The sequence below is a fragment of the Paramormyrops kingsleyae genome, chromosome 8 (assembly GCF_048594095.1).
Source record: "Paramormyrops kingsleyae isolate MSU_618 chromosome 8, PKINGS_0.4, whole genome shotgun sequence".
Classification (NCBI taxonomy): domain Eukaryota; kingdom Metazoa; phylum Chordata; class Actinopteri; order Osteoglossiformes; family Mormyridae; genus Paramormyrops; species Paramormyrops kingsleyae.
Window position 1 is genome coordinate 22,381,769 of NC_132804.1, and position 12,768 is coordinate 22,394,536.

Sequence of the window (12,768 nt, forward strand, 5' to 3'; positions counted from 1 at the left end):
GGGGAAACTCCATGATTTTTTTGGCACGGAATCCAAAGGAAAAAATAGGGAACTTGGAAACGGGAATGGTCTAAAAGGCGCACCAGAGAGTCAAAAAATCCGTACAGAACACATCCCTGTGCGGCCAAAACGCTTTCGAGGCAGCAGCAGCGCGGTTGCACGAAGGCGGTCGTCTCTTGCTTGTGGACTGTGGGGACCTTCCCGAATTTAAAGTCATTTGCGACAATGCAACGGGCGCAATAAAAAACCCCTGCGTTATTGCCCTTTGTTTTTTAAGAGGACTAGTAGACGGAGATAAGAGAGAGGAGGAGGGAGGAGAAGAAAAGAAAAGCAAGAAAGGAAAACATCTACGTCTAGCAAATAACAATCGCAAAAGTGTCAAATAACCCGTCGGCTATCTCTGTCTGCATCGCAGGGAAGAAGCAGGAAACTTCGTAAACAGAGGTACGTTGCTGCCTATATTTAGCTGGGTAGTTAGCAGGCTAGCCGGCTAGCTGTGTGTGTATCCGTGAGTGTGAGAGTGTGTGCGTGTGTGGCCAGCCGGGACGCAGTATTTTTTAAAACAGTTATTTCAGATGTTTTGCCACATGCAGCTGTTGGTACTTAGTTGCATGTTTGTTTGTCACCATCACTTCTACCCCCGACAGAGTCATTGCATTTGGGACCTGTCCACTATGATTCACTAAAGGAGCAATGGTGCGTATGTTTGCTGGCGAAATAAGGTGCATGTGTCAAATTTATACTCAATTCTACACCCAGCAAGCAAAATGGGCGTTTTGACAGAGTAGAAAGGAGCGCACTCGCCATCTGTTTGCATTAGCTATAAATAACGACCGATTTCGCTAAACACCGCACTTTATCTTTAATACGTGTTTAGGGTCTGGATAAAAGGCAAGCTGTTTTACTCAATCGGTAAAAATTTCTACTTGTCATTTTAATTCTGAATTTGCACCTAATTGTATTAAGACTTTTATTTCTTTATATATTATAACATTACGATTATTTTGTTGGTGGCCATTGCTGTCATATATTATGAAGCCACCTATAATTGTGTTTAAACTTAATGTTACAATAGTGAAATATGACAGATTAGTATGCTTGTTGCTATACATTTAAGCTGACTAATAGTTTTTTTTAATTATTTTTTTAAATGGCCGCTTTAATATAGTGTATTTTATGTCATGGGTTAGCATAATGGTGGTTTTTAACGAGTACTATACTAGTTTTCCTTATTACACTGTTCATTCCATGAAGTTGGCAGTGAGTTATGTTTATGTGAGCATAGTGACTAGGTCAGGTAACCATTTTTGTAGGTTCGCCTTGATGATGCCTGAATTTCCAAAACGTGCCTTTTGGCACCAGAGCTCTGCAAAAGAACTTTCACCTCTCCTCCACCATGTTCCTTTGCCTCAGTTACTTGTGATCCCTCCTGTCCAGCTATTGAGTACTTGGTGTGTTGTATATGTGAGTGTGTTTGAGATGCATAACATCAAACCAACCTCAGGCTTTAAGTGCTTGTATGCAGGTCTGAGTACAGTCACACGTCTGTTTATTTCAGCTGTTGTCACTTCTGGATGGATTTTTAATTTTATTTTTATTTTTTTTTATGTTTTTGTGTGTTTGCTGTATCACTGGTCCTGTCAGTTCCCAGTTTATGGTCCCACTCGGAGCGGGTCCTTCTTGGAGCATCGCCTCGCTCTGCTCCATTTCTGTACGAGTGTAACTTCTGGTTCTTTTATCTTTATCACCCTCCACTGTCTTTGCTGCTGTCTCTTCTTGTTTTTCTGGCTTTGATTAGTCGGTTTTGCCACCTCCCCCTTTCTGTGCCTGTTTTTACCCCCTTTCCCCCTCTCCTGGTCACTTCTGTCGTGGATCTGGGGGGGGGGAAAGCAACTGTCAAGACTTCAAACGCAGGAGACCCTTAGCCGGTTTTCACACCTCAGGATCTTCCTCGTTCCCCTGCGTCTCCCTCTGTGTTTGCCCTCCGGTGTAAGCAGAGTTCACACTTGGCTATTTACAGACCTGTTTGGACTGCTGGTCCTAAAAAAAAAAAAAAGATGAAGAGGGAAATTGTCCCATGCCAGTCCTCTGGCTTGCTGTCACCTCACAGCCGCTGGCACAGAGTGAATCCTGTGGACGTGCTTTTGGTTTAAACCAACCTTCTTCTGTGTTGCAGCTTTGTGACGCCGAGGTGGGGGTGGCGATCGCGGACGGCGGTACCGGTTTCAGGTCTGAGGGGGGTGCCGTCAGCTTGTCCTGGGTCCTGGCCTGCCCCGGGGTCCCGCTGAGTCTCGTCTGTCGGAAACCATGTGCTTTGAAGGGTGGATTCCATGGACGGCTCCAGTCGAGGTTTTGTGAAGATGAAAAGGTAGGATCGGTGCCCCTTCAGGTTGCCAAGAGGAATCTTTGCTTTTCTGTCGCGTTTATTGCCATGTGCACATTGGCCTGGGGTCCCACGGAGTGTGTGAGATTAAAACGGGTACGGATTTTCCTGTTGGCCAGAAGTTTTAAATGGAAAAAGTTAAACTGTAGTCGTGAGAGTCTGAGTTTTCTTACTGTCCTTTTTTCATATTGAATCTCTTTCATCACTTAATCTAAAGAGTGGCAGGTGGGGGAGGGAACCGTCTTTCTCCATCCTCATTTCCACATCTGGTTACTTTTTAATCTACCCTCTACCTGCCCCCCCCCCCCCCCCCGCTTATTCCGTGAGAAGGTTCTGGAAGCCTGAGGAGAGAAAATGACGGGAGGCAGTGAGTGTGATGCCAAGGATGACGTGCCTGCTTTGGCGGTGCAGGTTCCTGTCGGCTGGCAGCGGAGAGTGGAGGGGGGGTCGGTGACCTATATCAGGTAAACACACCTTAATTATTTAATTACTTAATTATTGAGGGCTGGACTATAAGTTGCATGCATGCTCCTACTTCTACAAGATTCATCCTGTTTACTTCTGTGACTGTTAATAATAATAATAATAATAATAATAATATAAATTAATAATAATAATATGTGGGTGGAGTGGTGGCTCTGAGGCTAGGGATCTGTGTTAGCAATCGAAGGGTTGCTGGTTCGAATCCCGTGAATGCTAGGGATGATCCTACGCCATTGGGCCCTTGAGCAAGGCCCTTAACCTGCAATTGCTTCGTCCTGAGTATGACGTTAATCTACACCCAGCCCTGCATGCACATCCTCCAACTTATAGGGAAAACTTGGGGGTTGGTGGCAGGATTGACACTCCAGCCACTGGAAAAAACTCACACTGGTCCTTTTGGGCTTGTGTGGTGCTGAGGTGTCACTCGCCACATGGCTGCACTCAGGTTCTCATCCCTGGGTGGGTGCAGCAATGCGCTGTAATCAGTGCATGATCCTTACTTCCTCTATTATTATCATTATTATTATTATTATTAATCTTATTGCTTCTTTATTTTTTCTCCCGGCTCTCTCTGCACCTCCCTTCTAGCCCCAGCGGCATGGTCCTGTCTTCACTGGAGGAAGTGAAACTGTATTTGTTGACAGACAGCACCTGTAAGTGTGGGCTGGAGTGTCCGCTCGTCTTGCACAAGGTGAGGGCGACTCCTGCACTTTGCGTCTTGTGGTGAGTGGCTCAGCGGGCTAAGCCTCTGTGCCTGTGATTGGAAGGTCGCCGCTTTGACCCCCGGCCTCGGCAGCTTAGTCACATGACCATCGGTTCTTGAGGAAGGCTCTCAACCCCCAGCTTAAGGGGCACTGCACTCTGGCTGACCCTGTGCAGTGACCCCCCCCCCCCCCCCCCCGCAAGCTTGCTCTCAGCAGCATGTGTGTCTCATGGAGAGCAAGGTGGGGTAGAGGAAAAGAGAATTTTCCCACTGGGATTAATAGGGGATTAATAGAATGCTGTTGTATTCTACTCATCTCTGTCTGCCTTCTAGGGGTCCAGACTTACCTGGAGGGAGACAGCCAGTTGGTTTTACGTGTGGGAATTTGTGCACAGGGATCTTGGGGCAATGGCCAGACATGCTAACTGCAGACCGTGGGATTTGATCTAGCTACTATGCTGGATATTGCACGTGTGTTGACCTCTTGACCCCACTATGACCCACCCACCGGTCCCCCTTTTCTCGCAGGTGTTTAACTTCGACCCGGAGGCAGTGGTTCGGCAGCGCTGCCAGCAGCCCGGGAAGGCCGAAGAGGACATGACCAAGCTGTGCAACCACCGGAGGAAAGTGGTTGCCATGGCGGCACTCTGCCGCAGCATGCAAGTCCCTCCAATGCTCCCCTCCACCTGCGGCGCAGGTATGGCTGGCCCCCGCGCATCGCTTGTGCATGGTATGGATCGGTGCCTGCTGTCAGGTGTGTTGCCGCTCAGATTTACAGCCGGACTCGGGGAACTGGGCAAACTTCCTCGCCGCTTGTTCTGTGTGCTCCATGATAAAGCGAGCTGTTTAACTAAAGATTTTTATGTTCATATATCTCATGTGTAATGTTAATGATTTGCATGTAACAGTTTTTATTGACTGGGTAGGCTGAATGAAGACAGGATGGATATATAGCATTTCAAAGCCTGGTTGACAGAACGGAGACAGTGTAGAGGCATAAGTTATAGAAAAGAGGTCTGAGGATGATAGATGATTTTTAGGTCTAGTTCCTGGCTGCTGGACCCAGGTGCCTGTTGCATGCGGTCCTCGTTTCCTCCACAGATCTATTCTTACTGCCCGCGTTGTTTCTGACACCACTGTTTCTGTTTTGCATGTGGTGGTTGCCCCTGTTGAGCACCGAGGTGGACAGGGTCTGTTTATTTGCCAATTGAGGGCTTTGTCCTCTGTCTCTTTCTCACAGGGGGTAGTTCTGGCACCATGGACGTCAGGGACCCAAGAGCAGGGTCCTCAGGGGGCCTTGAGGATGGGGGCCACTGCACTTACTCCCCTCGGCCTTGCCTGTCCACTCAGCGCAAGCCCAGTGATGGTGCCGGTCCTGGTCCACCAGGGAACATCTCCAGCTCGACCCAGCTCCCTTCTGTCCTTTTCCCTTACAACGGCTCCTTAGTCCTCCCTCACTCAGGCTCTCGAGTGCAACTTTCACCCGAGCTGGCGTCGCTTTCCCGGAAGCTGCCTCCTGTATCACCTGGGTGTCCCCCATTCCCAGGATATGGGGCCCCTCCAAAGTACCTCCACCCTTCCCAGAATCCAGTGCAGGCCCAGAGGACAGCCTGTGCCCTGGATGCCCCTGGTTCCTGCAGCCCTGGCGCTCACACCAGCGTCCATCCCCTGGATGTATCTCGGTCTTCCCCCTCCCCTGCAATAAGGGCCAGTCAAGGCGGCCCCTCAGGGGCCCACGACGGCTCACCCTCCCCATTTTCATGCTGCCCCTCTCCTTCTGGGAGCCTGGACCGTTCGTCTCCGCAGCAGCGGTCCCGCCACTCCTCGACCTCATCCTCCTCTCTGTCCGAGGGTGGAGCCTCTGGGATGGTGACGACCACTTATCTGCCAGGGGGCAAGCTGCCCTTAACTACGCTTGGGGGGTCTCCCAAAGCCTTCCCCCCCATCAGTCCCAAAAGCCGGCTCGAGGGCAGGCTGCAGCAGATTAAGGACTGTGGAAAAGTTAGTGCCCCCCCAGTTGCCCAGACCCCCCATACGCAAACCAACCAAAGCAACTTTCAGAACCCCTCGCCTCTCACAACACCCCAGTTTGCCTCTGACAGGAAGGGTGGGCCACCAGCTGCCAGTGCCGGCATGGTGGGGCTCCTTGGCCTCCCGCTGGGTCAACTCCTCAACCAACAGAAGCACCAGCAGCATTCCACCTCCTTCCCAGCCAGCAACCTCCTGTCCGCTGCGGCCAAGGCTCAGATGGCCAGTCAGAGGAGTCTGAGCCAGACCTCAGCCAGCACTGCCAGCCTTGGTGGCCCCGCCTCATCCACAGGTGCTGGCTTGGAGACCCAGCAGCCCAAGGCACTGGTCAGCACTTTACACGGCACTGTCCGCCCAGCTGTCCAGCCCCCCGCAGCCGCTCTCCTTGTGCCCCACCCCTCCGTGTCCCGTGCACCTCGTGCGCTCTCCATCGCTCTCCTGGACAAGGCGACACGGCGGAGACGCCAACGGCGCTCACCCACGGTGCTCAGCATGCTCAAGGAGTCTCAGCTGAGGGGCCTGAGGGCACCGGTGGACTCTGCCACACTCCTTGCCTCATCCCCGCCTTCCCCTGCTCCAGTTCTGCTCCCCTCCCACCCAGATGCTCGGCACCTCCTGCAGCCCCCTCGCTCCTTAGCCAACTCGCACATCCTGCCCAAGCAGCCAGACTTGCCGGAAGACAGAAAAGTGGGTGCCCTGCCCTCCCAGCCCCCAGCCCAACCTCTCTCGGCCCTCCTACACCTGCTGAGCATCCAGAACTCCCAAGTGGTTCCCAGCCTGGGCCTGACTGTTCCGGTCCCCAAGCAGGAGCACAGCCTCTCCTCTTCCCCCAGCACTGCCCTTGTCCAGCCAGTACAATACCAGGGTCCTGTTGTACCCCAAATGCAAGCTGCTCACCAGCAAACCCAAAGTCTTGCACCTTCAGCGGAGGAAACAGCCCCATCGTCCTCCTCCCAGCAACCCTTCCCCCTGGTCGCCGTAGCCCAAGAGATGGACGGTGGCCTCCGGACCGGCCCAAACCCTGCGCTTGTATCTCTGTCTCAAGATTTTGGTGCCCATGTTCTCAGCGTCCTGGGCCAGCTGCCCCCTTCTCCGGTGCTGCCATCCATGACCTTGGAGGAGAAGAACTCTGGGCTGAAGGAGGGGGAAAGTGGTTCTATTGAAACCAATGGCACGTCCACCCAGAGCCAGGCTGACTGCACTGGAGGTTGGTCTCACATTACACAACCTGTTCTGATTCATTCGTCTGCAAGCTCGAGAATGCTGAACACCTTTTAGTAAGATGCATTTGCAGAATGGTCCTGTTGATTGATAAAAGTAAAAGTGTTTTTATACCACGGACAGTAACGTATGAGTACAGCTGTAATGAGCATGTCTGTTAGACTGACCACACCTCTCTTCCCAGGTATGAAAAAAAATATGTGGGTTTGTACTTGGATGACTCATTGAAATCAGAGTAATGTATCATTTGAAGTTGTGTAGCCTCCACCTGGCTCAGTGTGGTGTACCTCAGGGCTCTGTCCTGGGGTCAGTAAAATAGTCTATTACAATGCCGTAATCTGCATAACTGAGACATTCTGGCACGTTAAAGGAATTTGGTAAATTTGAAAATAGCACTCATTTGGGTGGCATGGCAGACAGTATCTCGAGTGGTTGCCAAGCGACACTTCAGAAGTAAACCGACACCTGGAAGCTGAAACGTAGCAAAGATTTGTACGAGGCAATTGATTTGCTGTTTGCCAGTATCATGGTATGGAGGGCATGGATATAACAGCAACTGCATTTGAGAAAAATCTTGAAAATTGCATTGACGTCGGACTACTCTGTGGGAGGTGTCAAGAAAGATAGATGTGGGTGTCAGGTGCCCTATGGAGGCTCCAGCAGGGTCTCACCTTTGAACGCTCTGCACAGCTTCAGTCCGTTTTGCACAGGGGGGGGATATTTGGGTGCGAGAGCGAGTCCAGTATAGAACTATGAGAGCAGGGACCGTTTCCAGAAGTTGGCCATACAAGGGCAGGTCTGAAGGGCCGAATCTCCTCAGTCTTAAGTAATGGCTGTGTTGTGTGGAAGTAGATAAGAATAGACAAAGTCAATGTCTAGATTTAAGGACATGGGGCCATAAGTGGAAAGTTGCTGAAAACCCATTAAGCTCAGAGCAATGCTATAATAAAAATAAAATATTATTAATAATAATATAATAACAATTAATAATATTATTATTATTATTATTATTATTATTAGTGGTAGTAATAGTATTATCATCGTCATAATCATCAATGTAATTATTTTATTACTATTATTGTAGGTAAGGTATTTCATTTATTTGATTCCTATTAATATAGTAGATATGCAGTCCTATGATTCACAAAATTTGAATATCACTCGGATGATATTTAAATGAGCAAGGCAGGTAGAATGTCTCCCCTTGTTTGTAATATTTATGCTCGTAAGATAGCTAAAGAAAATCAAAATCACTTTTGCCGTACTTAAAGCAGTACTCCGTATGAGGCTGCACTCTTTGGAGGTTCAGTCCAGATTAAAGATTACCTATGAAGCCCGGAGGGGGGGAGAGTCTCTTTTAGCCTCTATATGTAGGAAGAGGACTAATCGACTTCTAAGGTCTGATACATTCTAAACCAGTCAAGTTTTTCTGCCAGTTTCAGTGACATTTCACTGTTTTGGGATTTGAAAAACGTGACGGCTTTTAAAATATGGAATCACACGTTGCGGCTGAGCAGTGCTTGCCGTCTGGGTAGGTCTTCCGCATATTTAGTTTTCACAGTGTTTAGTACTAGTATGCTTTTTTGTTGTATATGTTATTAATATCACAAAAAAGTGTCTGAGGAATTTGAGAACACATTCCCTGAAACGTGCTGCAGAATTAGTCCCCGGGGTCTTGTTTGGGTTCAGGGGAATAGTGTTCTAGTTATACAGCTCCATAGAAACCAGGCCCTCACACTGCCCGTATGTTTACACGGTAAAACATTAAGCTGGTTTTATGAGCTGCCGGATGGTTTAGTAAACCCCGTGCTCTCGTCTGTCTCCCGCAGCCTCCCTCGTCCCACTGGAGTCTCAGGAAGCCTCGAATGCTCGGCTGCTGCCTGCCTGCAGCCCCGGTCCGGGTCCTGTGGGGACGCCGACTCCCCCCGGCGCGGCAGGGGACCCCACCGGCCCCCTGCAGCTGGCCGACACCTTTCCCTTCATGAATCAGGACCAGCTCCTGCAGCTCCTCTCGGCGAACACCGGGCTGCCCTCCCTGCTGGGCCCGCCTTTCCTGAGCACCCCACCCATCGGCCTGTGGATGGGTGCCCAGCAGCCCCACACCCCGTCCCAGCAGCAGCACGGCCAGCTCGGCCCCGCCTCCCAGCTAAACCTTCTGCCTTCCATACCGGGCGCTCAAGGAGACTTGCCCGTGAACCTCCTGAGTCTTTTGAACCCGCCCCCCCCTCCGGCTGCCTCGCCCTCCCCAGGCCAGACGGGGGATGTGGGTGAGAAGCCAGGGCTGCAGGCTCTGCTCATGGCCTCATTGCTGCTCAGTCAGCAGCAGGTGGCGGCCATGTTGCCCCTGGCTGGTCTGGGCCAGCTCAACCTGGATCTCCTCCTACAGCAGCAGCAGCAACAGCAGCCGTTCCCTCCGCTCCAGGACAACCTTACCCTAGAGAAGACTCCAACCCTCCTGGACGCCCTGCTCTCTGGGCCGGGGCTCCAGGAGGCCCTGCAGGGCGCATCCCCCCCAGCAGAGGGTGCTCTCCAGGCCCTCCAGTCACTACTTGTGCCCGCCCCCCTCCCACCACCAGCCTTGCTCTCCCTGAACACTGCCCTGCTGGCTGCTGCCCTGGGTCCCACCGATCCCCCACCGCCCCCCCAGAACTCATCCCCAAGTCCCCAGCAGCCTCATTCTCAGGTGGGCCTGTAGATTGCTTCCTGTTGACTTTTTCTATAGACTTCTACTGCCTAGTCTAAGTATACATGGAATCTAATATGTGGTCACCTCTGTTAGCAGAAGTAACTGGTTGATCTTCTTCCTTAATCATTAGTATTTCTGCTTCAAGATGAAATGATGCTCTATTTGCCATTTGTTGAGGTACATTCCATGGTTCTGTTTGCATATCTCATCATGCTCTCCTTTCAAACATATGCAGGGGTCTGAGTGCTGGGTCAGCCATTTATCTGGAGCCTTTTGAGGGGGGGGGGTGGTAAAGGTCTTGCTCAAGAGCCATCAGAGATTCTGGCAATATTACAGGCTCAGGCCTGAGGTGGCAGGATGGCTCCGGGTATCGCTGTAGCTTCATATAAGCGGGGTTGGGGGTTCGAGTCCTGCCTCCAAATCCGTGTCTCTATGTGGACTTTGTAGGTTACCCATAGGATGTGAGTGTGTGCTCTGTGGTGGACTGGCATCCCGTCTGAGGTGTGTCCTCCACTGCGTTTCGCCTTCTGGCTCCTGGGATAGGCTACAGAGTTATTGTGACCCGGAATCGGATCAATTATGAAGGACTGACGGATGGATGGATGGATGGATGGACAGTATTATGGCTTTGGTTAGGACCCTGTGCCTGAGATTAGAAGGTTGCATGTTCACTTCTCAGCGTCAGCAGAGTTATTTAGCCACTGGGGCCCTGAGTGAGGCCCCTAACCTCCAATTGTTCCCGGGACTGGCTGATCCTGCTTTCTCTCAAAATATGTCTGTTGAAAGACATTGTATTTTTCTTGAATTAAAGCACCTGCTAAACCAGTGTTTCCCAGTCCGGTCCCCGGGGACCCACAGTCGGTTCATGTTTTTGCTCCCTCCAAGCTCCCTGCCAGACAGTCCACTGGGAGCTGGGAGGGAGCAAAAATGTGGGATGTCTGAGTCCCTGAGGACCGGATTAGGAAACATTGTACAAGACAAAGAATAATAATAAATATCAGTTGTAAAGCAGCCGCCCTGACTGTTCTCTGCGTTGCGGAGGCTCGGAGGAGCTGACGGTCTCTGTGTACCTGTGCAGGTACATCTCTCCAGTCCGTCCGCGGGCTCCTCTACGGCGGCCTGCTCGGCACTGACACCCGGAGCCGCTCCGGACGGTGTGGATGCCGTCGCCCCCGTGTCAGGACACGGGAAGAACGGCTCCTCGCCCCCACAGCTCCTTCCCCCCCTTCTGCCCCCCGGAGTCCTCGGTAAGTGGGACTTAGCGGCACGTCACGTTCATTCAAAGACGCCATTCGATCATGTGGCCAATGAAAAATGCCTAATGGCAGTTTTAAGTCTGTGCTAGACTGTAAATGCTAATTTGAGCATATTTTTGCTTTTCCAAACAAAAATAGCTTCTGTTGCCACCCCAAAAACCTCTTAAATGAGCATAACCTACATTGGCATAAAATGCAAATTTTGCTGACTGACTGTATTTACATTATTTACATGGATGTATTATGGGGTAATTTCTGTTCGCAGGTGACCTGGCAGCACTGGGAAGCCTAAACAGCCTGCTGGGCCCCGGGCCCCTGCTGCTGCCCCCTATGCAAACACCTGCACTTGGGCTGCCCCTCCTCCAGGGGGCAGCACATGGGCTTAGCCCACTGGCCTGCCTCCTTAACAACCTCCAGGTAGGCCAGCCTTCCATCTGCTCCTCTACAGCCTGGCTTGTGGCTGGTGACAGTCACAGTAACGATAATGATGATGGAACCCTCAGCCTGCAGTTTGTTTTATCCATCCATCCATCCAATATTTGGGGTCGGGTCACGGGGGCAGCAGTCTAAGCAGGGATGCCCAGACCTCCCTCTCACCAGCCACCTCCTCCAGCTCCCCAGGGGGATACCAAGGTGTTCCCAGGCCAGCCAAGAGATATAATCTGTCCAGCATGTCCTGGGTCTGCCCCGGGGCCTCCTCCCAGCTGGACATGCACGAAACACCTCCCCAGGGAGCCGTCCAGGAGGCATCCTCACCAGATTCCCAGACCACCTCATCTGATTGCTTTCAAATGTCTAATTCTGCCTGTGCTTATATGAGACAGATCAGATTGTAATATTTTGTTGATCATATACGTCAGCTATATGGAATTAATAGATTTTTTTTCCCCAGACCACAATATTTGACCACACTTACAAAGTGTCTTGCTAGTGCCTGTTGTTTTAGCTACTGATGGTAGACTTTGAAATCCACAGACAGCAAGATTACCCTGTGTTGATTTAGCCCACTTTACAAAGGAAACTCTGTTGGTTTCCATTGGTTTCATGTAGCCAGTGATTGACAGTGCATGGTACTTCCACCCAATGTGGACTTAAAAGCCTTTATATATATATTACCATTGGTAGTTAAGCAGTTGCTACTATTTTTATATTCTCTAATTTTTAAGCTGTTTGGATAAAACCCTGTTCTACTTTTCTTCCTTCAGCTTAATATGGGTCCTGCCCTTACTGTGGGAGGGGAAAAGCCAATCAGCATACAGGACACAATTAGCCCCACCCCTCAAGATGAAGTCCCAGCCAATCAGTTGGAGCCTGTGCCTAGCCCCGGCCACTCCCTGGAATCTTCGCAGCAGAGGGAGACCCCAGCAGGGGGCCTGCTGGACCCCTACGGCTCCTTCATGGACACCATCTACACGTCTTTCCTCCAGGTCAGCGGCAAGTGTCCCGAAGGGCTTCCATGCCAGGCTGAGGAAGGCACCCATAGTCCGCCTTCATACCCAGGGGACCCCCTGGGCACTCTCCCGCAGCCAAGCTCGCCCCCGTCCCTGAGTCCACGACGAGCCTGCTCTCTGCGCAACCCTGACCTGTCCCGGCTCAGCATGGAGGTCGCCCAGTCTCCTGCTCGCGGCACGCCCAAACTCAGTGAGGACAGCACTTCCTCGCCCCCCCCGAGCAAGCAAGGTGTCGCCGAGGGTCTCGGCGAGCCTCCCCTACCTCCCGCCTTCCCTGAAGAGGCCAAGACGGACTGCTCCTCCGTCTGCCTGTACAGCAACGGGCTGCCCTCGGGCCCCGGGGATGATGCGCAGGCGGACTTGCAGCCACAGCCTCTGGGGTACCTCGGACCCCGGGAGGGAGCGGGAGGAGCGGGGCAGGACGGTGTGGCGCACGGGGACACGGCACGTGAAAGGGTGAGTCCGGCCTCGCTCACGGCTCCTTTGCTCTGCACTCAGACATACCGAATGCGACGTATGTTTTCCTTTGTTGCTATTGTTTCCCTGCACAATCCTCC

The 12,768-nt window shown here is 51.6% G+C and overlaps 1 protein-coding gene across 3 annotated transcripts in view; it reads left to right on the forward strand.

Moving 5' to 3' along the window:
• The window catches only part of mbd6 (methyl-CpG binding domain protein 6), a 17,142-nt gene continuing 4,374 nt past the window's right edge, over positions 1–12,768 (forward strand). The window contains exons 1-10 of one of the 3 annotated variants that reach the window (XM_023795446.2): positions 1–444; positions 2,177–2,368; positions 2,714–2,847; positions 3,455–3,557; positions 4,098–4,323; positions 4,810–6,804; positions 8,648–9,501; positions 10,583–10,751; positions 11,026–11,177; positions 11,966–12,667. In XM_023795446.2, coding sequence (XP_023651214.2) covers positions 2,738–2,847; positions 3,455–3,557; positions 4,098–4,323; positions 4,810–6,804; positions 8,648–9,501; positions 10,583–10,751; positions 11,026–11,177; positions 11,966–12,667 — 4,311 coding nt within the window. In that variant the 5' untranslated portion in view covers positions 1–444; positions 2,177–2,368; positions 2,714–2,737. Of the gene's footprint in view, positions 445–2,176; positions 2,369–2,713; positions 2,848–3,454; positions 3,558–4,097; positions 4,324–4,809; positions 6,805–8,647; positions 9,502–10,582; positions 10,752–11,025; positions 11,178–11,373; positions 12,668–12,768 lie in introns of those variants that run through there. The other 2 variants (XM_023795447.2, XM_023795448.2) reach the window with 2 other exon arrangements.